The 27,086-nt window shown below is 38.6% G+C and overlaps 1 protein-coding gene across 11 annotated transcripts in view; it reads right to left on the reverse strand.

Moving 5' to 3' along the window:
• sugct (succinyl-CoA:glutarate-CoA transferase) overlaps positions 1-27,086 on the reverse strand; it is a 304,284-nt gene that overhangs the window by 82,567 nt on the left and 194,631 nt on the right. For 10 of the 11 annotated variants that reach the window (XR_015524573.1, XR_015524571.1, XR_015524572.1 and 7 more), the window contains one exon: positions 24,808-24,962. Coding sequence is in view for 6 of the 11 variants with exons in the window: in XM_087308852.1 (XP_087164978.1) it covers positions 24,808-24,962 (155 nt within the window). In the remaining 5 variants the exon portion in view is untranslated. 11 annotated transcript variants of the gene reach the window in all.

Here is a 27,086-nt window from a genome sequence, read left to right on the forward strand (position 1 = left end):
GACGCAGAGATATGGAACGCCTGGAAGTTTTATGTCGACATTTGGGCAAAACCGCTGCTATAAAACACATTTTACAAAACCTTGAATGACATGGGATGGGGCAGGAGAGGTGGATAGCAGATGCTGTCTTCTTGTTTATTGGCATTTGGGTGTGTGGTCTACACTGCAATAGCTTAAGAATGCATGGATAGCCTCAAAGGCCATATAATGCTCATTTATTAGTAATAATACTTCTGCAAATTGATTTCTAAAGCACTGAATAAGGCAACAATGTTGTCTGTAGTGCTGTATATGCATTTGTGTAATAGTCACTCGTTATATTCAAGACAAAAACTCTCTCGCTGCTTGTTTATCTGTATATTTACAGTACTCTCATGGCATACAGCTTTTCAAAACTGTCCTAAGACATGAAGACATAAGACATGAATAGATGTTGTTGAATAGTTTTAGGACAACTTTGATCAAAGGTCCATTTGATCCATTTCAAATGTTGACTACTGTATAACAGCCCTCTATAGGCTTAATGATGCAGTAAGTTGTTGTCCTGCATCCCATTCATCACCAGTCAACTGCACAAAATGTTACTTTACTGACAAACGTAGGATGGACAAAGGCAAACAGCCCGAAAAAGACGGCTCTCATTAAAACAGAAGAAATTCACCATCAGTGATGACGTGTGTGCGTCAAAATAAAGCAGAAGGTCTTAAATATCTTGGAAGCTCTTCACACCTGCATTGCCGCTATCTTGATTCTGTCTTACTGCGAGAGGTCAAAAGGGTACGAAGCCTTCAGCTTTGTGAGTCAGAGCCCCCCTTAGCACCTTTTCATCACTAGTGGAAAATGAACAACAATACATGAAGAGCTCAGTTTTTTTTTGGTCTTTCCTCGTTTCTTTGTGCCGCGCTACCTTCAGCGAGATCAAGGAGTTCTTTTTATCTACCTTTCACTCTTGCTCGTACATTTCACACTTCATATAACCTCGCTGGATCACCTCCTCCTTATTGCTCTGTCAGTTTGTTTGGGCTCTGTGTACACGCGAGATGCATCCATCTAGAAGATTTCCAATATACATGCTTGTGTGTGTGTGTGTGTGTGTGTGTGTGTGTGTGTGTGCATTTGTGCTCGTATCAATGTATACCAATGAACCCGTTCACCCTGCTCTCCAGCGCTTGCTATGTATTGGAGACACTGACAAGAAGCATAACTCATCCTATTCTCTTCTCTTGTACACCCAGCACTGCTGAAGCTCCTCCATGGCAGCCATTCTCCAGCTAATTAGCTAATTAAACAAGTCACATAGGTCGGCTATACTGATTTGAATCATTTCCATAGAGCTACAACAAAGGGCTACGAGCAGAACGTGCTCTAGCTGCAAATGATCTTGCAGAGCTGAGCTGTACGGCTTGTGCGTGCGTGTGTGTGTGTGTGTGTGGTTTCACTATGTTAGAAACGCCATACGCTGTGGACAGAGTGACAGATAAGTGCGCGTTGGTGCGTAATGAGGTAGGCTAAGAAAGCATGGCAGCGCCATAGCTAAATGGATTTCATTCATAACACATACATAGAAGTGGTCATGCCTAATTAACCTCTTTGCCAAACACTGACTTGGAGCCACCCGACCTTGACCAGAGAGGGTCGTGAACCATTTATCATGGGGCCACCGACTAACTTCAGTGGAAGGGAATGACGGCTCATTGTGTTCTGGGGGAACAGGGTTCATTTCAGACAGCTTCTGATTAAATGCTGGGCAAAGAGGAAGAGCTTGAGTTTCATGGACTCACGGTCCAACTGTCCGTTCCTACAAGAGAAATTCTCCTCAACCCCAGACTGCATGATGGCAGTCCAAATGACTCTGGATTTTTTTCCCCACACTTCTGGCAGCTCAGCGCGGCTTCCCTGGCCACTTTTACCTTGTGCTGGACTTTATGCAAGTCTCATACGACATGCCATTCACTTTTTGAAGCATACTGTAACAAATACAAGCAAACAAAGAGCAAACAGTGGAGTGTTTATCCAAAACATCTTCCAGAGGACTTACCAAGGTAATCCCTTTGGAGCAACCTTGGGTTAAATACCTTGCTCGAGGGTCCAGTGGTGATAGCTCATAGCATTTTTATTGTGGGAAACTAGCACCCTCTCAATTAAGGCTCTGTTATACTTTAAATAAAGTTCCTATTTGCTCTTCGTTTGAGGGCCACTCTCCAACACCCCTGCGCTGCAGTAGGCAGTTTTGTAAATGTGTCTTTGCAGTGCATGCACCACATCTTTGCATTGCTTTCCATATTCTGTGGATAGACAGTGTTTAGAACAGTGTTTAGAACTTTAAGAAGTGGCGTGACATGGTGACACGTCTTCTCTGGTATGTGACCCCCTCTGAGTCTTTTGATTTGTATATGTGTGGATTAGTGATGGGTCGTTCATGAACGATTCGTTCATTTTGAACGAGTCTTCAATATGACTCGGGAACTACAAGTCCTCTCAGGATGTGATCCGTTCATCCGTGCGTGCGCACATTTGTGCAGGTGGTATCGTTCATTTCAAGTCTTCATCACACTGGCAGAAGCCAATTTTATGCGTTTAGAGCCGGAAAAAGAATTGATACGTTGATCTCTCGAGTCCTCTATCGAGTCTGAGTCACTTGTTCATCACGGGCCAATCATATGAGTTTAGACCCGGAAAAAGAATTGATCTGCTCAACTCTCGAGTCCTCTACCGGGTCTGAGTCACTGGTTCATCCTGGTTCAATCATATGTATTTAGACCCGGAAAAAGATTTGATCCGTTGATCCCTCGAGTTCTCTATCGGGTCTGAGTCACTCGTTCATCACGAGCCAATCATACGCGTTTAGAGACGGAAAAAGAATTGAACCGTTCATCTCTCGAGTCCTCGGGTTTGAGTCATTCTGTCAAGTGATGAACGAACGATCATGGCTCCTATCGGCTTAGACTGTGCATGGATTAAGAACATACAGTATGTGACTGTCAGTGTAACGTGAATGAACCCCTGACATTTAAAGACATGATGAGGTGAGCTGAGCAAAGAGACAACAATGCCTTCATAGACAAAAGAGCACTTAAACATTGAATTATTATTTTCTCCTTCTAATATTCTATTTATGATTTATTTGTCGTGCAATCAACCTTTTGGGCTTGTTGTAGATGTGCTTGGAAGCAATTCGTAACATTTTAATAATATTTTGGCAAATTGAACCCAATGAACTAAGAGACTCGAAAAAAGATTTGCTCATCTTGAGGAACGAGACTCAAAGATCCGAATCAATGAAATGATCCGAACTTCCCATTACTACTGTGGATATACCTGTACCAGTTCTGCTACTCGACACTCGAGTGTCGCTTGATGGTGTTGTTTTGCATATTGTACACCTGTCTGACCTCCGTTATTATGAGATACTAATCAATTGCACGTCAATGAAGGCAGAGTTCCAAAAGCTCCCACCGATTGTATAATCGACATGAACTAATGTAGTGTATTTTTTTATATTTATAATAATATATTTTACATATCGTGAATGGCCATACACACAAAGAGCTTCACAATCATTAGCCGGTGGGCTCTCTGTGCAGCCTTTACTTGGATGATGTGACGGCAGCCACAGGACAATGGTGCCAGTGCACTTACCACACACTATCTACAGGTAGATTGGAGAAACAGTGATAGAGCCAATTTGGTGAAGTGAGATGATTGGGCCATGATCGTTAGGGACGATGGAGAGAATTTGGCCAGGATACCGGGGTTACACCCCTACTCTTTACGAGAAGAGCTATGAGCACCTCCGAAAGACGGTGTTCACTGACAGTATAGTGTCCCCTTCTTTATACTGGGGCATTAGGACTCAAACAGACCACCTGCTGGCCTCTCTAACACCACTTCCAACAACAACCTAGATTTCCCATGTGTTCTCCTATCCAGTTACTGACCATGCTCAGCCGTCAATGAGTAACCGGTTTTGATGTGGCAGCTTAAATGGTAGCTAAAGGTGTCTAGGAACCAAAACAAACTAGGCCAAAACAAGGCCTTCACTGTTGAGCTGTTTCGAACTGCTGAAACAACTCAATAAGAACTTCATCTGGCCAGATCTGATTCAATTTCTAGGAATTAGGACAAATTATTACTCCAATTTAGTGCCAGGTTCTCAGAGGAAACAAACAATTCCTAATGCACTTCAATAAATGTAAATCCCTTTCCAGTGTACAACTAAATATATCAAGAGCTGTTTCTCGCTGTTTGACACTAAGCTTGACTTGGACAGGCCTGGAAACCTGCCAAATTGACAAGCAGGGCTTCTGGGGTACACATCATTGGCCCTTGCGGTAATGAGGAACTGCTCGAGAGGGAGCTGGAATTTACCACACACAGGAAACCATGTCAATAATCTGTCATTGTTTGATAGATGAAGCTATGAATGGTGTTTGAGATTTTGCTCCGAATGGGACAACAAGGTGAGCTGCTGTTCAGATATTCAGTCAGGATATCAAAATACAATCTGAAAAAGTGACCTTGAGAGATTAGTCTTGATTGAAAAAACATTCTGGTGCATGTCAGTATTCTGAAAAATAAGCATTGGTGCAACTACGCCTCTCCATAAATTTTGCATGCTTTGACATTTGATGTTTTCGTAGAAAAAGTATGTTTTATTGCAGTGGCTGCTGATGAGTTACCGTAAGTATTTCAAGAAAACAAAAAAAGCAGCCAAATATGAACCTCGAGGAAAGAAAACAAGTCCTGTTTGTATCAAAGAAATCAGGACTGCAAAGGTACAAACACAGAGATCCAGCTAGGGATAGGTTCCATTGGTTGTACCAGAAGTAATAAAACTGCTCATAGGAAGTGTCAGTGTCTGACAGAATCACTTAGGCCCCTGTTGCCTTTTCCTCTGTTACTGTGCTCAGGGGGTGTTCAGTATACTTCCATCTGGTCTTCCCTCTCTGATTGGAAAAACACACACATTCCCTTTGTGTTTTTCAGTTGTGTCAAAGGAAGCCCTGCTCATTAGCTCCAGTGGACTTTCGGGTATCAACTTTCCGCCTTTCTTCTCTGACTTCATATGACCAGGTTGAAGAGCTAATTCAGTCTTATCCTTCTCTTCCTGCTCTGGGTGTGAACTCGAGAGTTCGGCAATCTTCTCACTGGCCACAAATCAGCTTTACAGCATGAACCAGACAACGGCTTCATTACAGCATCTTGGCACCCACCAATCGTTCACAAGCTCAGTAGACAAACATCTGAATGGCTGCTGTTTTTGCACGCACCAAAGAGAGTGAGAAGTGTCAGCATGCGCGATGGTGGGACTGAGGACCACTGACTATGATGTAACGAGGGGAGCGCTGCATTCTCTGGCCCATGCAGCAGGCCAGAGCAGCTGGGCTGGGTGTTTAGACTGCAGCCTCTCCCCCTCCTCCAAGAACAATTTCCCACTCCGGTTCCACCCCTCATTTCCCACAGCTCCCAGTAAACAGAACACACCCATGGCAGGACTTCAGACACAGCGAACAGACAGTCGAACTTCCAGGCCTGGCTCACGGACACGTTTATATACACACACGCACGTGTGTGTGGGGGAGTGAGAGAACGGACAGTCATCGCTGCAGTGTGAGGTCTGTCGGACACGGATTGTGGCAGTAAAACAGTCGATCTTTCTGCAGCGCTGTCTCTGAGTCCAGGTCGAAAAGACTAAGTTCCAGGCCGCAGGGCAGTTCATCATCCTCCAAAGCAACAGCACTTTTAAACTAATGTAAGCACGGGATATCTTCTCCATTAGTAGAGCCAGTAGGGAATTTACAACGTTTACAGAACATGCAGGAGGAATTTTTATGGAGCCACCTTCAGAGAGAGGATTTGGGAGATGGTGAGAGATGAGAGGTGAATAGCACTTTTCCCAACGCCACATGAAAGCGTTCAACACCTTCTGTTGTCCTATGCAAATGATCCCTAAATTTGAGCCATTGTGCAGCAAGTCCAGTGAGGCGTGCTGTAACCTACAGCGAGATGAAGTCTTACCTTGAAGCCGACAGGTGAATGAACTATTGATGAACTACGCTGCATACTTGTTTCTTAGTCCCGTCAGTCATGGAGACCACCCGGCAGAACAGTCAGCCTCTAAATGAATGATGACACACACAGGTAATAGGACATGTGTGGACTAAGTTAAGTGTCTCATCCAGGGGCCCGCACCATGATGGATATGAGCGTGTCTGAAGAAGAGTGCTGAACATGACAGACAGTGTTTGGGGCTGTGGATCTGAACTCCCTTAAACAATCTGTCATTTCCACCCAACCCCAGAGCCCAACCGTCAATTCCCAGCTGGCTGGAGGTGCAGCCCAACATGGACAAACATTTGCGGATAAAGAGAAGTGATGAATAACCTTGTTACTTTGGACTCTGCCCATGTCATCTGTCCCTACAGAACTTTAAAAATAATATGGTGTTTAATTTATAGGAGACACACACTGCATACACAGCACATTAAAAGATCACTGGGAAAAAAGTAAGGGAAGAGGTCAAAAATCAACATTAGTACTACAAAGGTGCTGTTAAATAAAAAATGAACTAAACCTGCATTGCTGTAGTACTTTGACTTTTCCTGAATGTGTGTTTATTTTATTCTAAATGTTGTTTTATTAAAATTATTTTAAATACAAATGAGCTCTGAGCATTTACACCTTTATTGATCATAATAATAAAATAAAATATTTGGATTGCATTTCAGCTAGGTATGTTCTGATCAGGTTTTTTTGCCCTTAAGTCTGAGTCATTTGATTTTGAGTATCTACCGATACCGAAATCCGATTCGATACTTCTATAATACATAAAAAAAAAACAATAAAGAAGAGCAAGGAAACATATCCAGGATGCTCCTTATTTTTTATTCAACTGACTTCATTTTAACATTCAACAACTCTGTTAACAAACAGAGCATTAAACAATCCAGTAATAAATAACATCAATTCTTTACTTTTAGACTTCAGTGCAAAAGTAAATATATAAAAAAAATCTAATATAAAAACCAACAGCACCTCAACTTAAAACACCCAGCAGGCAATCCTAAGTTTATCTCTTAAGTTCTCTTATATGGACCTCTTATATGGACCACTATTCTAGTAAACTATGTGTTAAAGACCAAGAACAGTAAATTAGTTCAGAAATTAAGACTGCACATCTTGTTGTTTATTCAGGGTTTCTGCAGTTTTCACAAAGTCAACTGTAAGACATTTTACAAACTTTGTAAGATCATTGTGAATTAAATTTCAGACTTATATTAGGCTAATTATAAAGTTTTGTTTTTTTGTTTTTTTTTCGAATAGCCCGGTTGGTCATGCCTCATTAAAAAAAAAATCTACTAGTTATATCTTTGGCATACAGTATATTTTAAATAATGTGTTAAAACAAGCAAACCCTAGTTGTATACATGCACTTTTTAGCCAAACTTTTCTTTAAAAAAAAACATTAGCAAATAGAGTTTGGTTGAAAGTTTTTTTTTCTTTTATAGATGAATTGTTTGGTAATTGGAGACAAGGGCAGATTAAAAATAAGACTTGTTTAAAAAGATTTAAAACCTACAAGATGATATTTCAGTGAATTTAAGACTTTTTAAGGCCTTAATACTTAAGACATTTTTAGACTTTTTAAGACCCTGCAGACACCCTTTTTTTTGCTAAGGCGATGTTAAGTAAATTATCATTGTATATCTGCAGTCCTTTATCCTTATACACTTGTAAATATAGCACTAGATCTTCTTTTTAATGTTTCAAGATCACATTAAGAGATCTTGGCCAGAACTACCCGGACAAAGAGATTTTTTATCCTGATGGGACTATAATTTTTTTAAATAAACACATGATAAATGATAAAAGGTTAAACTTGACTTTATAGCATAATTTAATTTAATTAAGCTTTACACGCAGACTAACTAACTCATACTCGTATTTATACCCAACATAAACATATAATAATACAACTTAAGAGAAGGGCTTCACTCCATGTGTGCTAAGATGGATTTCAGTGACAGTAAAAGTATAAAACGGAATATGATATGATGAAACACGGACAAATAAAACAGATATTTGCTTCAAAAGACAAACAATAAATGGCATTCAATTGGTTTTAGGTGGAATTCAACCAATGACCTTAGCACTGACAGTTAAGCTACATAATAATCCCAAACTGATTTGCATATAATGAAAGCTGTATTGTACAGTATATACCGCAAGTATCATTATATGGAAATGAGATTTGTTGACTTGCAAAGAGAAATGAAATGCGAGCTCTCCAAATGCTTTGGATTGGCGTCTTATGTCTTGAGTTACATATCGGAAAAGTTCTTGGAGGTGTTGGCAAGGAAGGGTTAAGCATTACCGACATTCGTCTGCAAGATGAATTTCTCTTTTGAGGACACAGGGCCATTTAGCAATCAGCCAAGAGCCCAAGGGAGCACCTGTGTACAATTCCACTCTGAAATAACACTGATTCAGTCATATCCACTTTCTCCATGTGTGACAACACTGTGGCACTGGATGATCAAGTACAGCTGGAAAAATGTACAAGGAGTCTGTTTTCCTTCAACTCTTTTATGTATATGTAAGACTTGTGACCAGATGTTCATGCCAGCGGATCTGTGTGCAGTCAAGTTTGGGCGTATGTGTTTGGCGTGCCAAGTGTTTTGGGGAAAACCAAACGGGTGCCATTTTCAAAGGGATAAACATGGGAAAGGCACTGAATTACATTCCATATTATGAATCTAATAGAAAAGCGAGTGGGCTGAGCATAAGCAGTTGAACATTTTTGACATCGGGAGCTTGAAGTGTCCTATGCAAAGCATGATTTTGATGTCATAAAGTAATATCACATGTACTGAGACCAACACTAATGTACAAGTGGGATTAATTTAAATGAAACCAGTGTCAACACTCATGCTATTCTAGAATGAGGGAGATGCATGCGAGGAAAATATCCAAAGATTAAGGCCCAATCCCAATTCAACACCTCAGCTTTGCGTGTTCACATGAAGGGGTAGGGGTGCCCCAATTCTCTTTGACATGAAGACATTGGGCTAAGCGGAAAGGGCTAGATAGCCCTTGAAACTGAGATCTTTGAGGACTACACCCAAAACCATTAATAACGTATAGCATAGCTCCAAATGGAAGTCAGGAGATGCAAAAATGTTTTTGTCATCACTACAAATTTTTACAACAAACGAGCACATGTTTTAATACATTAATAACTGTGTTTGTGTTTTACCGTTGTGCTTAAAAAAGATGCTAAAATAAAAAACCTTAATCTATAATAATACCACAACATTCTGTCACTGGATGACACTTAAACACCCTGCCAGAAAAGTCTAGTGGTTGGGAATGAGCTTTTTACAGTGTCTGCTATAATCGTCAATGTTGTTTTCGTATGTTTACATAGATGAATATGGCCGTGTTATAAATACACACTACAGTTACAAGCTTACAGCCACATCATATCATTATGATAACGTGATACCAGTGCCTTCAGGGATTTCCTAAAGATAAATACCAAGAAATAAAGCAACTGGAATAACTACAGCAGTCACCATCGTCTGACCTCATATGAAGAGATCACGATGACATATGATGACGTGTTCAGGTTGTAGTGCATTTCTTAGGAGTAAATCTTGAAGTGCTTCCCCTTTACACTCAGTTTCAAGGGCCAAGGGGAAGGGGTACAAATAACATTTTAATTCAAACTTATAAATACATACGAAATTTACTGCATTTCTACAAAACTATCAATCCACTATATGACACATATAAACACACTATAAAGCCAACCGAACACTATTTCTGTTAGGCACATACATAAATATCAGACAAAATTACCAATAAATATCAATATGCAGACGAAGACAATGTAAGTTTTTTATTTATTTTTTATTTTATTTATTTTTGACCAATATTTTTAATAAATATGAATTGATTAATAAGCTAACTGTTATTGTGTCCTGTCCTACAAAAAAGACATCATGCCTGCAGCATTTTTCTCTATATATTACAGCTACTCAGGGGAGCAAAATCTTTTAGATAATTACATTTTTTGTCATTAAACAAAGGAAGATCTCAAGTAAGTAGCGATAAACAACAGTATGTAACTACAGTAAATAAAAAGAAGCAAAGGGACTTCAGCAAACAATGCAGACAGATGAGTCATTTAACCTGAAATTATTCCTAAAACAAACCATCTGAATGTCTGAACTGACTGCCAAAAGCTACTTCAGGGTAATTTTGAAGCTTAGTAGATCTTGGTCCAGCAAAATCAGTTTTTAAGAATGATAACACTGGCCACAGCTCTTCCCTAAAGCTCTTTCTGGGCTATCCTTCGCTCACCCAGACACACAGTCCCCAAGGGCCAACAGAGAGGTCAGAAGTCAAGTTCTTTTGCTTGCCAAAGCAAGCGCTGACCCCATAACCAGACGAGCAGGAAAAAGCCTCGCCGCAGAGGCTCAGGGGACGGGGACCTTTTTATTGGAGGGGAAGTTTGTGGTATCTGTGTGAGTTCAGAGTGACCAGTGCAAGAGAGGACGCGAATATGCATTCTGGGACAGCACGCAAAACAACATGCCTGTTTCATTACACGATGAAGGCAGAAGCCACAATAAGGATGCGATGGACTGAAGGGGAATGAAAAATACACTATTTAACTGGCAAGCCATGAAGAGAAAATCCTACACTGCAATACATCTTGGTTTTATAGGAACACTCTACTTTTTTTGGAATATTAGCTTATTTTACAACTTCCCTACAGGTACATGGTTGAGTTTTACCATGATTGAATCTATTCAGCCAAATTGTGGGTCTGGCAGGAGAACTATTAGCTTATCACACTTTTTTAGTCTATTAAACAAAACCTTTTGTAGCTTCATCTTGAACTAAGACTGATGAAAAATGAACAATTGCTATTTTCTGGTACAATATGGCTAAAAACGAACAATAAGAACGAACAATAAGAACGAACAATAAGGACAGCGAAGAACGGGTGCAACAGTCAAGGAACTTTTCTACTGTATCACGGTGCAGCAGGTGCAATGATATTACACAGCACCTCAAAATAGTCCACAGCACTAAGTGCTGGTACATCACCAGTTAGAATCTGCATAATATCATTGCACTGCTGCAGCGAAGTTCCTTGATTATTACGTCAGAATGTAGGTAGAGTTCCTTTAGCCATATAAGTCTATAACACAGCAACTTTTCATATTGTGTGAATCTTAGTACTCCACGTGACTCTAGAAGTGTCGAGCTTTAAATGGGAAAATGATCAAAATCCTTTTTTGAAATTTTTGAGCAAAATGCTAATGGTCTAATCCGATTCAATGATTTATGCTAAGCTAAGCTCTACACTGTTTGCTAAAGTCCCTTTGCATCTTTTTACTTATTGTAGTTAGATGCTGATGTTTATCGCGACACACTTGAGTTCTTCCTTTGTTTACTGATTAAAAGTTTAATTATTTAAAAGGTTTTGCTCCCCTGAGTAGCTGTAATATAGAGACAAGTATGCTGCCAGTCAGGGACATTGGCTGAATGGATTACAAGATGCTAAAACACAACAGTTTAACTCTAGGGGAGTTGTCAAATAAGCCTAATTATATAAAAAAGGATAGCGCTAAATAAAAGGCCCTGTCGACACTAATGTATTTTTTGATAATTTCAAACCTTTCTACGCATTTTCAACACTGTTTGTCCACATGAAAGCAGAGTATCAGGTGGCTGAAATCGAAACTTTCTAAAAAATCTGGCCCGGGTGAAGATTTTCAGAGACTTTCTAGGTACAGTGGGATCACTACAACTGGAGTTTTCGCCTCTTGATGTCAACATGTGCGCTGTTTCATCCTTTCTGATTGGCTAGTAGAGCTGGTGAAAGATCTGATTGAGAATATTCTGTATAATTATGACAAATGCATCAATAGTAATCTCGGTTCTCATGTTTACATTGATGTGTATGCAATTTACTGGTGAAAATACTTAATTCCCCATTCGGTATGAACCCAGCATAAGGCCATATTCACACGTACACAGGTATTTTTATCAACAGAGTTTAGCACACTTTTATTTAAAAAAAAAAACCCTGTCCACATGAAAACGCACCGTAATGCATGTTATGGGCACCCCGAACCAACAGGTGGCGATAATGACACTTTTATTCTGAGTTCACATTAAATGGGGAATTAAGTATAATTCATGAGTACACTACATTCAAGTCAATGCAAACTTGAGAACAGAGGCGCATTAACATCCCACAGTTGAACAATGCCAAATAAGCGATACATTTGCCGTGAATGTGCAGAACTGGCCTCATTCACCTCTTCCGTGTTTGGTGTGAACCCAGCAATGTTGGCCAATCAGCAAGCGGCAAACAGCACACACTCTGACATCATGAGAAAACTCTGCATGTAGCATCCACACGACCATTGAAGTTTAACAGAAAGTGTAACAGAAAGTTTCGGTTTCAGTCCCGACAGTGTGTTTTCTTGTGGACAAAAAGTGAAACCGCATAGAAAAATGTGTGGTTTAGAACAGTGTTTCTCAACCATGTTCCTGGAGGAGCAACAGCTCTGCACATTTTCCATGTCTCTTTAACCAACACACCTGATTCAGATCATCAGCTCATTAGCAGAGACTGAAAGACCTGTAATGGGTATGACAAAGGAGACATCTAAAACATGCAGTGTTGTTGGTTCTCCAGGAACGTGGTTGAGAAACACTGGTTTAGAAAACACCCATGTTTGTCTGGACAGGACCTAAAAGTGTCATTATCTCGGCCTGTTGGTTCAGCATGCCCTGAACATGCATCACAGTCTGTTTTTGCATTTTCATGTGGACGAAAACGGTTTTAAAAACAAAAGCAGGTAAAACTCCGTTATAAAACCCTTAATTACCCTTGCGTACGTGTGGACATGGCCTAAATGCAGGATGACGGTTGGAGTGCCTGGAAGCACAGGTATAATACAAATGGTATGTTTGCAAGCACGTCCACTTTGAAAAACAAAAGCGAGGTTGTTTGGGTTTATTTAGATTCTTCTCATCAGGAACAGAGGGAGTGCTGTGGAGGAGAAACAATTTAACTGCGCTTGAACCTGTCGGAGGTTACGTGTTTATAAGTGAAGGCTCTGATTAACTCGAGTGGAAACATTATGAGCGCTGACATAATCTGAGCAGCTCAAGTGGAAACCTTATGAAGACTGACATAATCTTGTTGTGAGTTAATTCACTCATCTTGACTCTCAATGCTCGAATGTCACAAGCACTAAATCAGACACACATTCAAACTGATTTTAAGCAGCTGGAATCTCTAAAGTTACACGACGAGGAGAAAGAAGTCTTTGCTCAGTAGATCAGATCTATCTAATCAGTCGATATCTGAACTGACTGTAACTGAGCATTTCTAAGAAGGGAATTATTTCAGCTGCTTCCTGTGAATCTGGAAAGAAGAACAAAAGGTTCAGGACAAACACCTGACAAAGAGCATTGCAAGTAAAAGTGGCTTTGATGAGGGAATTAATAAGCTAATACAGTGGTTCTCAAACTGTGGTACGCAGGCTTCCTTCTAGTGGTACGCGGAGGAATGAAATTTGTCATGTACATGCTACACACATTTTAAAATTCGTTAAACATGATGTATATAATATGCCATATATGCCATATAGCCTATATTTCTGAGGTAATCTGCCACATTTTTTTTAACTGTGTTGAATTGTAGCTGCTTTACTGGGCCTACTACGCTACTGTATTTCAATTCTGCTCATTTTAGTGGAACTTGGAGAAACTATTTTTTTTCTGAGGTGGTACTTGATGAAAAATGTTTGAGAGCCACTGAGCTAATATATTAGCATGCATTACATGTTTTAAAGGTGCTTTATGCAAGTTTTTGACTCTTCTAAAGCATAACAATACCATAATACGTTAGCAGATATTTAAGAAACATGCTAAGTGAACATTCTAGCTCATCTCAAAAACAAAGCTGAAGTCAGATATTCTGAAAATGTGCAGAGTTTTGTTTAACCTGTCTCGTTTGCCCAGTTAGTGCGGTTTGTTTTGCATATGTGAAACCAGCAATCGCACTCGGATCTGCGCCAAATCAATCTGTCTGAGATCGCCTGAATAAGGTGGTCTCAGCTCGATTGAAATAAACTCTGGAGCGGATCGATTGCAGTGAGAAAGCAAAATGATCCGAGCCAGGCAATAGGCATATATGGCTGTATGAAGAGAGAATTAAGAGGGGAGCGGGATGTCATTCCTACTGGTAAATGTGTGTTTCATGCTAAATACGAGAGTGAAAGCATGCTGAACTATTAACGAGAGCTGTTTATCCGTTAGGAACATTGACTGAACTGCAGTCTAGCCAAGGGCTCTGTATGAGAGAGTCTTACCACTGATTATATCTGGTGACGATGTCAATCACTATAAATTAAAATAAGGACGTATGACAGCTGAGCGGGACTCTGCAAAATAAACCATGAAACTCTGACCAATTTGAGGAGAGTTTACTAACATGTGACTTGTTTTAGCTCTTTTGGTCCGTTTAGAAACTTTTCTGTGTGTAAGAGAACCACACCAACAACAAAAATCAACATTGTAACAGTTTTACACACTGATGAATCGATTCACGGGAGTGAAAGCACCCTAATTTCGGCTTTAAAATAAAATGAGTTGTTAATAACTTTTTTTAAAACCATTTTAAGGTCAATATTATTAGCCTCCTTAAACTATATTTGTTTTTCTAGTCAAATATCACGTACTGTCACCATAACAAAGATAAAACAAATTGGTTATTAAAACTATTATGATTAGAAATATGTTAAAGTTTAATTTTAATTTCCTTTAAACAGAAAATAAAGAAAGAAATATCAAGGGGGGCTTATAATTTCTGATTTCAGCTGTATGTATAAAAAGTTCCCTCAAAAATAGAGAATGGACTTTCCCGAATATCTTCTGCCGTGTGTGTGAGATTGTCATCAGAGCTTCAGTGCAGACCGGACCACAGCTATTTCCTCTCTGCACTCCCACACACAGACACACACACACACACACACGCTCCCATCAGACAATCATCTTCTGATCCTCAAGGTTACTCGCATTTTCACACTCACTTTCACTCGTGGGATTAAAAGCCTTGGAACTCATAGATCATCAGACATTTAAAGACAAAAACATTTTGATTTTCAGAGCTTTCCTAATGCTGCTATAATATTAGAACTGCTCTGAGAGCAGTAAAAATGTAAATCACAGAACATATTTATAATGTGCTTCCAAATCACTGTATGGGAGCTGAGAGGAGGTTTGAGTGGGGGATTTTGGGGTTGACGGATAATCCTACTGTCATTTTTTTGCAAATAAGGCATGAAAGGACAATCTTAATTTAGCCTCTCCATGACAGCATATGGTAAATATATCTGTAAAGATGCATTATCAACTTGGACTAACACAACTAATCACTTGCAGGTACTGTAGCCAGGTGCAGTATGAGGTCATATACTTAATCATTCCTTTTCCTTCAGCTTAGTTCCTTACTTATCATGGGTCGCCACAGCGGAATTAACCGCTAAGTATTTCAAAGTATGTTTTACACAGCAGATGCTGTTCCACCTGCAACCCAATACTGGGAAACACCCACACACACACTCACATTCACACACTCATTCATACACTACGACCAATTCTGTTTACCCAATTTACCTATAGAGCATGTGTTTTGACTATGCATGAAAGGAGTGGGCAGGGCTGCAACCGTTATTTCATGTTGCCAGATCTACTTATTAAAAGCATCACAAATATGAGTTTTATTATTAATATTGGCAGCATTAATGAAGTAATGTGGGCACTAATAAAGTTGTTTAGGCATTAATCCCAATAGGAAAACACAATATGCAAACTTATTTGGTAAAAAGTTTTGAAGGATTTGCTTTTTTCTGGAAACACTGCATCGACAGCCTTCAAACTAACATGAGCCAGACAGAATCTGCAGACATTTATTTATTGCTATTTTAGCGCAGAATAAAAAAAAAAAAACAAATCTGCAGATTTATGCAGGACGGTTTTGGAGTATAAAAACTAAAAACATAAAACATTAAATCAATAATAATAATAATAATAATAATATTATTATTAATATTAATAATATAACAACATTTTAACATTACTAAAGTTTAACAATGCAACTTTAAATAGATTCACTTGTTTGGTAAACAAAGCAAGTCTCACATATATCTAGTAAAAGACAGAAAATAATACCTTACAGACTGTATTGTAAATAAATCATGAACGTTTGCATATTAGTCAATAATATTATTTAAATATATGTTCACACACATTTAAACATTTAAATAGACTCAAAGTCTAAAAATTATTATTATTATATCAATACTATATTGATTATATGATTATTACTATATTGTATATGATTATTATTATAATATAATAAAATATAATAATCAATATAATTAAAAAAGAATATATATATATATATATATATATATATATATATATATATATATATATATATATATATATATATATATATATATATATATATATAGGGTTTAAAAATATGCAGATTTCAGCACACAGATTCCATGTGGACCTAACTAGCTGAGGACACCACATGCATTAAGACAAATACACTGATCATCATGAAATTATCTAAAAAAAACTGTCAAACGTTGTCAAAACAGTAGCATAATAACCCCAATGCAATAGATCTGTAGAGCAACATCATAAACAATCATTAAACATTTAGAAAAAAGAGCATCAGCTGATACATTCTTACACCAAACATTATTAATGAAAATTTTATTAATGAAAAGACGTCAGATTCTACAAGCTCAAAAAAGAAAGGGAAACTGTCCATTAATATGACTTAGCATAATTTATCACATTAATTTTATTATTTATTTATTTTTTGCTAAATGGATCTCAAGTAGGGAAACCATATACCTGCTTTAAATATTGGTATGAAATCCTGTTTACGTCTGATATTAAGATGCATTTTTTCGATGTGATCAAAATGGGCAATGCTAAATAAAATGGCTGTTATTGTTTGTAGAATACGATTTGTTTTACATATATTTGAAAATAAAATTGGGACAACTGAACAATACTAAATGTACATGGTAAGTCATGCCTTGAGTTTGTTCTCTTTCAACCAGAGGTATTTGAAAACACTGGACTGCTTCTGTAGTGTTAATGATCATGTGGTTGGATGCATTCAAACATGGATCCAGACAATAGTGATCATGCCATCTGCAACATCATGGTGGCAGGTTCTGGACTGTCAACTAAAAACTGATGGCTAAGAAGTCGTCGTTGAACAACTCGGTACCTCGGAACTTCAGTGGCCAATGCATCCCCGCAGAAGTTCACAACAGCTCCTGCCTGAAATGCAGATGGTTTTCCAATTCTTATCTGAAGTTTCTTTGTCCTCTACTTTTCCCCATATCTAAAACCACAGGTTAACTTTGGGTCTGCTTAGTTCATTTCAATGCTCACCGGTTGCTCCGGAAACCGTCCGTCGGCATAGCAACAGCCTACAAACGCAAAACTGGAAGTGACGGCGGCATGGGTCACCTCCTATTGGCTGAGGACGGAGAGGTGCAGCGTGGGATGCAGGAGGGGGCTAATGTCATGTGCAGCTGCTCGGGCTGGATAACCCGTTTCCTTCTCCGAACGTGTCAGCGGAACACAAACTGAAAACAGGAAAGCACTTCCCAGCGTTCTCCCTGGACTTCATATCCGGGCATCCTGAGAATCGGCGTGAAAACAAACAAAAAAACAAAACAAGCGCAGACCGACGTCAAACATAAACAAACAATGGTTTTTGTGTGTGATAGCAGAGGAGATTGAGTATGGTTATCGTAACCTTCACACCTCCACCCACTTTCATGGGGAGTAATTGACCTCTCGGTAATGCTACTCTTCTGACAGACGCACTCGTTTGAGTATTTCCATTGGGACCCGGTTGATAGACGGCTGACCTTTGCCAAGTTCTGACCTTTACCATTACCGACACTCTCCGTGGCTGTCATTAAGACCGCCAACCTAAGCTGGAAAGTCTTCCCCGACGAAGCCTTGGAGAGCTGACATCTGTTTCTTCATAGACATTCTGGGATTTGATCACACCATTATTATGTCAGCAAAAGGTTATTGGTTTGAGTCTTAATTGTCCGTTCTAACTAAATGGAAAGACCTTAGGGCTGAGTACACGACCTTGTGCGGATTATGAGTTGAGCGTTATTTCATCCAGGGGACTTATTTAAAAAAAAAGTCTCGGATGTAATGAACTGGAACAGTATAAACAGATGACTCATTCAGGAAAACTCTCTTTAACTCCGGACTGAGCCGGGCAGATTTCTCACAGTGTCGTCAGAACGAGGCTCGGGACCTTGATGCTTTCCAACCTGAGCAAAAACGCCTCCTTCAAAACACATTCCCTGTGCACCAATCTGCACACCTGCCTGAGTATTATTTGTGACAGTAGGCTAAAACTATCAGGATGCTGTGCTGCATTTGTGGAGATTCTGAATTAAGGAGCCATCAGATCTACAAGCTCTAAAAAGAAAAGGAAACTGCTGTCCCTTAGTGACATTTATCATTATTTATTGTGCGAAAGTTATCAAAATCAAAGCAACAGTATGTCATTTTCACCACTAGAGGGCACTTATTCACAACAAACAAAGATTTAGTGTGATGTCGCCATAACTGAGTGTGGAATCATGGAAGTTGTGCACCAACCTGCACACCTGCCTGGGTATTATTTGTTACAGTAAGCCTGAAGTGTTATGATGTTCTGCTGCGTTTGTGGAGATCCTGAATTAGGTTTTTTTTTTTTTAAACCAGCTGAAAGTTTTGGTCTTGTGGGAACCGTCAGATTCTACATTTTCAAAAAGAAAGAAAAACTGTCCCTTAATATAATTTACCGATATTTATTCTGCATAAGTTGTGTTGAATGGATCTAAAGTAAAAGCACAGTATGTCATTTTCACCATTAGAGGGCCCTAATTCACAACAAACAAAAATGTAGTGTGATGTCGCCATAACTAAGTGTGGAATCATGGGAGTTGTAGTCTTCACTGAATCCTATGAGACTACAGAACTTGATCGCAGCAAAATATAACACTTTTTAAATGCTTTTCAGATTTCTCAGTGACGTCAGAACAAGGCTCAGAACCTTGATGATTTCCAACCTGAGCAAAACGTCTCCTTCAAAACACATTCACTGTGCACCAATCTGTACACCTGCCTGAGTATTATTTGTGACAGTAGGCCAAAGGTGTTACGATGCTGTGCTGCATCTGTGGAGATCCTGAATTATGTTTTTTTCTTTTTAATCCAGCTGACATATTTGGTTTTCCTAAAGTTTTGTGGGAGCTGTCAGTTCCACAAGCTCAAAAAAGAAAGGCAAACTGTCCCTTAATATGATTTACCATTAATAATTATGCAAAAGTGATCATAATCAAAAGCACCGTGTGTCATTTTCACCACTAGAGGGCACTTATTCATGACAAACAAGTAGTTTGATGATGCAAAATGTAATGTGAGTGTGGAATCATGGGAGTTGTGATCTTCACTGCATCCTATGGCACTACAGGACTTGATGGCAGCAAAATGTAACACTGCTCTAGTGTTTTATAGATATTTAAATGAAAAAATTTGACATATTATGGCTTAAAGGACACAACATTTCTGAAAAACCAGTGTATGTTCATTAGTTCATCCCTTTAATAAATATCGTAACTGCTTGTTCCTTTTAAACCTTTTAGGTTTTCATTAACTCAACAAAAAACAAACTCTAAAAATTTACTTAGAGTGATGCCAGGAACACAATTTGTCCAAAGAAATTGGACCGTTTTTCTTAGAAAGCAAGTTAAAGTTTCCCTTTTTATAGATGCAATCACAAATGTTAAGTAGAAGTGTAAATGTTGGCTCCGGCTTGTTCTCTTTGGATGACTTCCAGAGGTAGTCAAACACACATTTCAGCTGATTGCTTTCCTAATGTGAACAGTCATGTGGTCAAACAGCCACAATAGACCACCTGCTCTTTGCCTACTGACCTGAATCTTAAACATTACATAATAACGTATTGCTGAAGCATGCCAACCAGACAGGTGTTTCACTTCATTGTTGGAAACTACAAGCTTTTCCTGTGCTGATTTGAACACAAATCCACAGTGTTCAGCATATTTTTGAGCAGAAATGAAAGCTGACAGTTTCTATATTGTCTCCAACAATGTTCACATCAAAATGATGTGAGTTCACTTTAGTAGTATTTTACATTACTAGTATTGTAATATCAGAAGCCTACACATACACCCATCTATTATTCATTTTTTTTTGTATTTAAAAATGGACAAAAGATATTGGGATGGAAACACCAGACATGTGTCCTACACTGGTCTCACGGTTCAGTTATGATTATCATGCCATCGATTCGGTTCAATTCGATATCTCGGTGCATCGCGGTGCATTGATGATGTTTTCCATAAACAATTTGATATTTTACAATAATTCTTGCATTAAAATTTATTGTTTATAAATATATTTAAACTTATATGCTATTTGTTATACAATTTTGTCCTTTAATACAAGCTGTCAGATATATGTACTGTACCTTTAATTTGACCTGCTTAAAGAAAGCAGTCTTTTTGAACCAACATTAAGGACATGCACAGAACAACATGAGCATTTAAAGCAAATAAACAAATATAAATATTATCCCGCTTGCTTTTGAGCATGGTTGAGCGAGTTTTTAAACCTCTATTATTGATCACGCGCTCAACATAAAAGGCTGCGATTGGCTCTGGTGGTTAGCGCAGCTCTGGCGCTGTTCAGCAAACAGTGACACAGACACTGATGTTAAATGGCCGCCGCGATCAGCTGATCCATTACAGACGCAATGCGGTGGAGAAAACTCGCTCTGCAGATACGCTTGTGCCTGGATCCACAATTAACATTATAGTTGTAAGAGCCCAGAGATGAGATAAAATGTTACCTCATAAACACACCAGCAAGTCAAAGGGGCTACAGAAAGTGAGAGGGAGCTGGGCTCTGATGTACTTCCCCTGTCAGTGAAAGACTGTCCAGCAAACCCACAAGCATTGAGTCACAGTTATCTGCTTTTTTAGTAGTAGTTTTCACGTAGTTGGAGCATGTTAATTACTCGCGGTCTCCTCCCGTGCTATAGTAAGCTACTGCCATATAACACATACGTGATGAATGACGTCAGTACATAATAACTGATTATGATTATTACTGATGGGGTCTTGTCCGGGATGGGAGTGAGGTTAAGGGGGGTGAGTGTAGAGGAGGCCAGCCAGAGAAGTGCTATGCAGGTAAACCTCACTCCTCTGTTCTCTAAAGGTGACCTTGCGACAGACGCTACAGGCCAGGTCTTTAGCTTAATTGTTAGAGCAACTGACTCCCATATAAAGAATCGCCAGATCAATCCCAGCTCAGAGCAGGTTGGGTGCAGTAGGACCGGTGGGTTACACTAGCATAAAAGCCCCGATCCAAACCCACACCTCCTGAACACACGCTACACAACATCGCTACAACACATCACGTAACATAGTACAGTATGGTACAGTTAGTAATTACAAAACCAAACTTTAAAAAAAAAAAAGAAGGTACTGCTGATGTTTGCCTGCAATTCCCTGTCTGATGGTGCAATCACATATTTAAACCTTAAAGATATAGCAGCAAAATCTACCGCATCTTAATACAGCTTTTGGCCAAATTTGGGGCTTGTATAATTTTTTTATATGCACGGGTTATAAAAATTTAATATTTAACATTTTTTTATAAAAAAAATGATAAGTCTTACAGGCATGAGGAGATATAGCAACAATCTTGAATGCAGAAGGCACATTTTGACCACATTTGGGCCTTGTGGCATGAACGGCCTAGGAGGAGATACGTTTGTTTTCAAGGACAGAGTAGTATAACAGTATGTTGGCTTTCTCAATTACAAATTACAAAATTACATGTTAAAACAGGCAACAGGCAGGTATGACAACCTACTGCAATGTTCAGAGTGAACGTTTTGACTGGATCAACACTTCTTTGTTTTTAGTAATTAGTAGACATTTATTTTAGTGCTAGCATGAGTTTAATTACTTCAGTATTACATATTTCTATTTTTTGGTTTCTTTCCTAGACTTTGAACATGTCAGGACTGTTGCGGTCTATGGAGGATACCCTCATTTGTGTTCAGAAGATGATTGAAGGTTTCAGAGGGATTAAATCGACATGAGGTGGAGTAATCAATAACAGATTTTTCATTTTTGGGTGAACTAATCCTTTAATTATCACGCCATGTTGAATTTAATGTTGAACATGACAGCCTCTGCTCTTTGTTCATTCTCATTGTGTTGTTCTGCTGTGAGTCATGATGATTGGTCTCAAGTCTCAGGAAATGGGAAATGAGCGATCTGGCAGTTGAACATCAGAAACTGTGCTAAACAACAACACCACGCTTTAGTGAAGAGCCAAAACCTTGACAGCACTGAGAACAGACCTTCTGCCTTCAACTCGCAACGGTTCACAATGGACAATGAGAAGAATGAATCACTCAGTGCTGCTCCTGGACCACTTCAGATTAGACACATTGTGATTTATTTAATATGGTAAATGCATTTTATGTAATATGTAGAAATGTTCAAGAGATTAACTTTCTGACGAGATTTAAAATGTTGAAAAACAACAAGAACTTATTTATTTAAGAATCAAAACATTTATGAGCATATGGTCTTTCACATTTATTATTAAATGCACAATTTGGAAAATTTTACAAAAAAACGGATGCCATTTAAGTCCATTATATACCTAAATATGCCTGAATATTATTTCAATAATAAAAAAGGGCTATATTTATATTTGTTCAGTAAGTTTTTTACTATTAATAGTATATTTAAAATTGACAAAAAAAAGGTTTGCAAATGAGAGAAAAATTTAGATAATTATTTATTAAATATTTTTAGCACAGAAGTTACTGCATTGTGCAGTTTTGAATGCTTTATTTTTACAAAGCCTTTTATTAGTTTATTTATTAACATTAACTTATAATGAACATCACTTGTATAGCACTTATTTACCATTACTCAACATTTACTAACATATTATTAAAATCTAAATAAATGCTTGTTAACATTAGTTAATGCACCGTGAATTGACAAACTGTATTTTCTTTAACGTTAACCAACATGAACAAATATTTTCAGCATTTGCATTAATAATTGTTTATATATGCAGATGTTTGTGAAATGTGTGGACGTATACATTGTTCATGGAGGTATACGATAAAGTATCTGTGCATTTGTATATATAATTTTTTTAATTTATTTTGCATATGTTTATTATTATTTGCTGACATTGAAAAACTTTAAATAAAGTATTTAAATGGTCATAAAACCCCTGTTTCAGTTCAAGTCTACTTACTACTACTAAGTCAAAAATTGCACCATGATGGGCATGATGAACTGGGGAGTGGTCGTGGGTGGCAGAAAGAGGGGGGGGGGGGGGGGGGGTTAACTGTGGGCTCACAAAATCAGACTAAAAAAAATTCAGACTCAAAATGTGAGGAGACGCATGATTTTATAGTTTACAAAGTTACAGTGCAAAGAAATAAACAGTAATTCAATGTCCTGTTACATATATGATAGGCTGTTTGTAAAAGCACAATTTGTTATATTATTATAAAGATAATTATGTTTATATAAACGCTATAAATGAGGAGGACTTCTCTCCTCCTGAATCCCTGGGTCTGAATACAGACACTGTAGACACTCTAGCCTGGTTTATTTCAACCATTAACCCTGCCGGTAATCTAGAGATTTTAAACACGGTCGAACACAACAGCATGTATATAGGGGATGTGTATGAATTGTAACAAACTCAACTGATAAAAGACAAAGTCTGCTATTCTCCAATTCTTGTAGAGCTCTCCTGACAAAATGTCAGTAGCCCTGACAGCATCGAGGCAAAGCCATGCAACTAACCCCGCGAATCATGGAAACAAATACAAACGACCCATCATAAATGACTAAATACTGCATGCAGTGCGCAGTCTCACAACTTGGGAGATCTAGAAAGCATGTGCAGTCATGAATTAAAAAGCCGGCTCTTCTCATAGGATAAGAAAACTCAAGTCTTTGAATAAAAATGAGAAACCGACACGTAATCACTGGACGGGCAGACGAGCGATATATTACCGATTTTGATCCCGCCCCAAAAAATGATTTTAAACCCGGAAGCTGAAATTAGCTGACAAAAGCTCAAAATGATGCAGTTTCATCCACAATTAAAGCTGACATGTGCTAACGTTGTCTTAATTGATGCTCAACACAAATCTGTTAGTCTCAAAAGAAGTACTCGAGGGTTTATCAAACCTTTTACAAAAATAGTGTGGTAAATGTATTGTTCGTTGTTTGTTTGTGATAGTAAATGCATTAACTTACATTAACTAATACAACCTTACAGTAAAGTGTTACTATTATTATTATTACTTGATTATTGACATATGAAATGTTTTCACAATGTAAAAATCCTAATAGTCCTAAACTAGGCTTGATTTTAAACATATACATGTATATAAAACTAAGTATTTCCATTCGATTATAAACTTGCACTGATAATTGTGTTTGTGAGCACAAGTAAAGAGATCTATCTGCTGTCATTACTTGCAAATTTGCAGTTTTCTTTCTGATGGACACCGATAAGATTATTCGCATCATTTTTTAAACCAGGCAAGTGTTTTCTGCTGAACTCAGTCATTTAGTGCACCTCATTCTGCGTGACGATCCGTGAGGCCAGAAGCTGCTCAATCTCCTCATCTCCATATCCCAGTGTGTGTTTGAGAATCTGGACTGTGTGCTGGCCGATCACTGGAGGAGGCATCGCACCGACCTGCTCAAAACTACTGAAGCGCACGGCAGGACCTGTGAGGAGACACAAAGAGAAGAACATGAGTTGTAATGTATGTGCTTAACAGCCGAGAGGAGAGGAAACGTCACGCCAGCGGGTCAAATGGACCACAGTGAGAGAGGAAGAAATGGAGTTTACTTTCATTCTCTCAATCGCAGTGAAATAGCTGCTGTAGTCAATTTGTGCACAGCTAGCTTCTGCGTTTTTAAGTGGTTGGAGCGTTGTAAATACTCGCACTCCTTTGCCATGGTAAGCTATCACCATATAACGCATATGTAATGAAGACGTCAGCACATAATAACTGGTTATGATTATTACTGAACCGATACCGAGGAAACAATTAATTTTGACACCCCTACTGTATTGCAAACATTATCACTAAAGTTTACTTTGACAACTCTATAAATATACTTTGAAAGATAGAATTTTCCAAGCATGATTTTTTTCTCCTTGATCCTAGTTTTTAAAATTGATCTACGTCATGATATGATACTACAGACAAGAGAGATAAAAAACAACAGAAATAAAATGAAACAAACCCAGAATCCCAAACTCACCCCACAACAACCCCAAACAGTTTGAGTGGGCTTAACAAACCACCTGTACAAAAACTAACTCTTTAACCAGCACCTTTGGACCAGTAACTTTCTTACAATCAGCAAGAAAAAATACATGCATTTATCAAGTGTGCTTCACGTGAGTGGACTTGACAAACCACCTGTAGAAACACTCTTCTCTCAAACAAACAAACAAACAAACAAAAGCACCTAATTCTCACCGATGTTAAATGGCTGTGGCGATCTGCTGATCCTTTAATGGTTTCCGCTACATTTACTCTGCCATGGCGGGCCGCCACATCAAAAATCATCCCGCCACGGCTACATTACAGCTTCTCATTCAAAACATTCAGTCATTGTTGTTGTTGTTTTTTTAATAGCGGGTTATAATGGCACCAAAACGTATTAAAAGCTAAGTGAATTAAAACAGCGCAAGCTTTTCTGTACCCGCAGTAATGCTGTGCGGTATTTGTTTAACCCTTTAAGGTAACCTGCTGACAGACTGACAGGTGTGTGATGCGTGAGGGAAGCAAACGCGACGTGGCTATTAGTTGAGATGAACACAGTTTCCATAATTATATTTTATTTATAGTTAAAGGTCTGTGGCTCTGTCTATGACTTTATCTTGCTGGAGTTTATAGCCGTTTCACTTCAGGACGCATTAATGCTGCTCTGTAGGTCTATTGGGGAAATTCATAAATATTCCTAGCAAATCTAATAAATGTTGACATACTCACTACATGAACGAACTAAATCACACTTCAGCAGTGTTTATTTGAGAGCGAACAAGAAGACCTGAGGTTGAGCAGCGTATATTTGAGGGCGTGGAAGAAGTTTTGTGCAGAGGAAATCAGCGCGCAAGCAAAAAGATTTGCATATGCTTGTATAACATAAATGCGATCTCGACTTATTATTCTTTACTCAAACCATTTCTCCATTTGTCATTAAAATAACACCATAGGTAGTTGGTAGATTTGTGTAAAAGACCTGCCGCTACAGCTGGAAAAAATCCTAGAGAAAACACTGCCTTTATAGAATGTGACGCAGCGAAGAAAATTAGCTTTACACACACAAGCAGTGTATTGGGCAGTTCTCTGCTTTTAAAGTAGTTGGAGTGTTTTAATTACTTGCGGTTTTGCCCCTTGCCATAGTAAGCTACAGCCATAAAGCAAACACACACAAAGTCAAATTGTGCACAGCTAGCTTCAACTTGCTCTCCACAGAAACTTCTTCTACGCCCTCAAATATACGCTGCTCAAGCGGAGATCTTCTTGTGCGCTCTCAAGTGCGTGTGCAAGTATTTACAACGCTCCAACTACTTAAAAACGCAGAAGCTAGCTGTGCACAATTTGACTCTGTGTGTATTTGCTATACGGCGGTAGCTTACTATGGCGAGGGACAAAACCACAAGTAATTAAAACGCTCCAACTACTTTAAAAGCAGAGAACTGCCCAATTCCCTGCACTCATGACATTTCTCCAGTTGTCATTAAAATAACGCCATAGGTAGTTGGTAGATTTTTGTAAAAGACCTGCCGCTACAGCTGGAAAAAATCCTAGAGAAAACACTGCCTATATAGAA

Source organism: Danio rerio, chromosome 24 (genome assembly GCF_052040795.2).
Source record: "Danio rerio strain M-AB ecotype USA chromosome 24, GRCz13ab, whole genome shotgun sequence".
Taxonomy (NCBI): domain Eukaryota; kingdom Metazoa; phylum Chordata; class Actinopteri; order Cypriniformes; family Danionidae; genus Danio; species Danio rerio.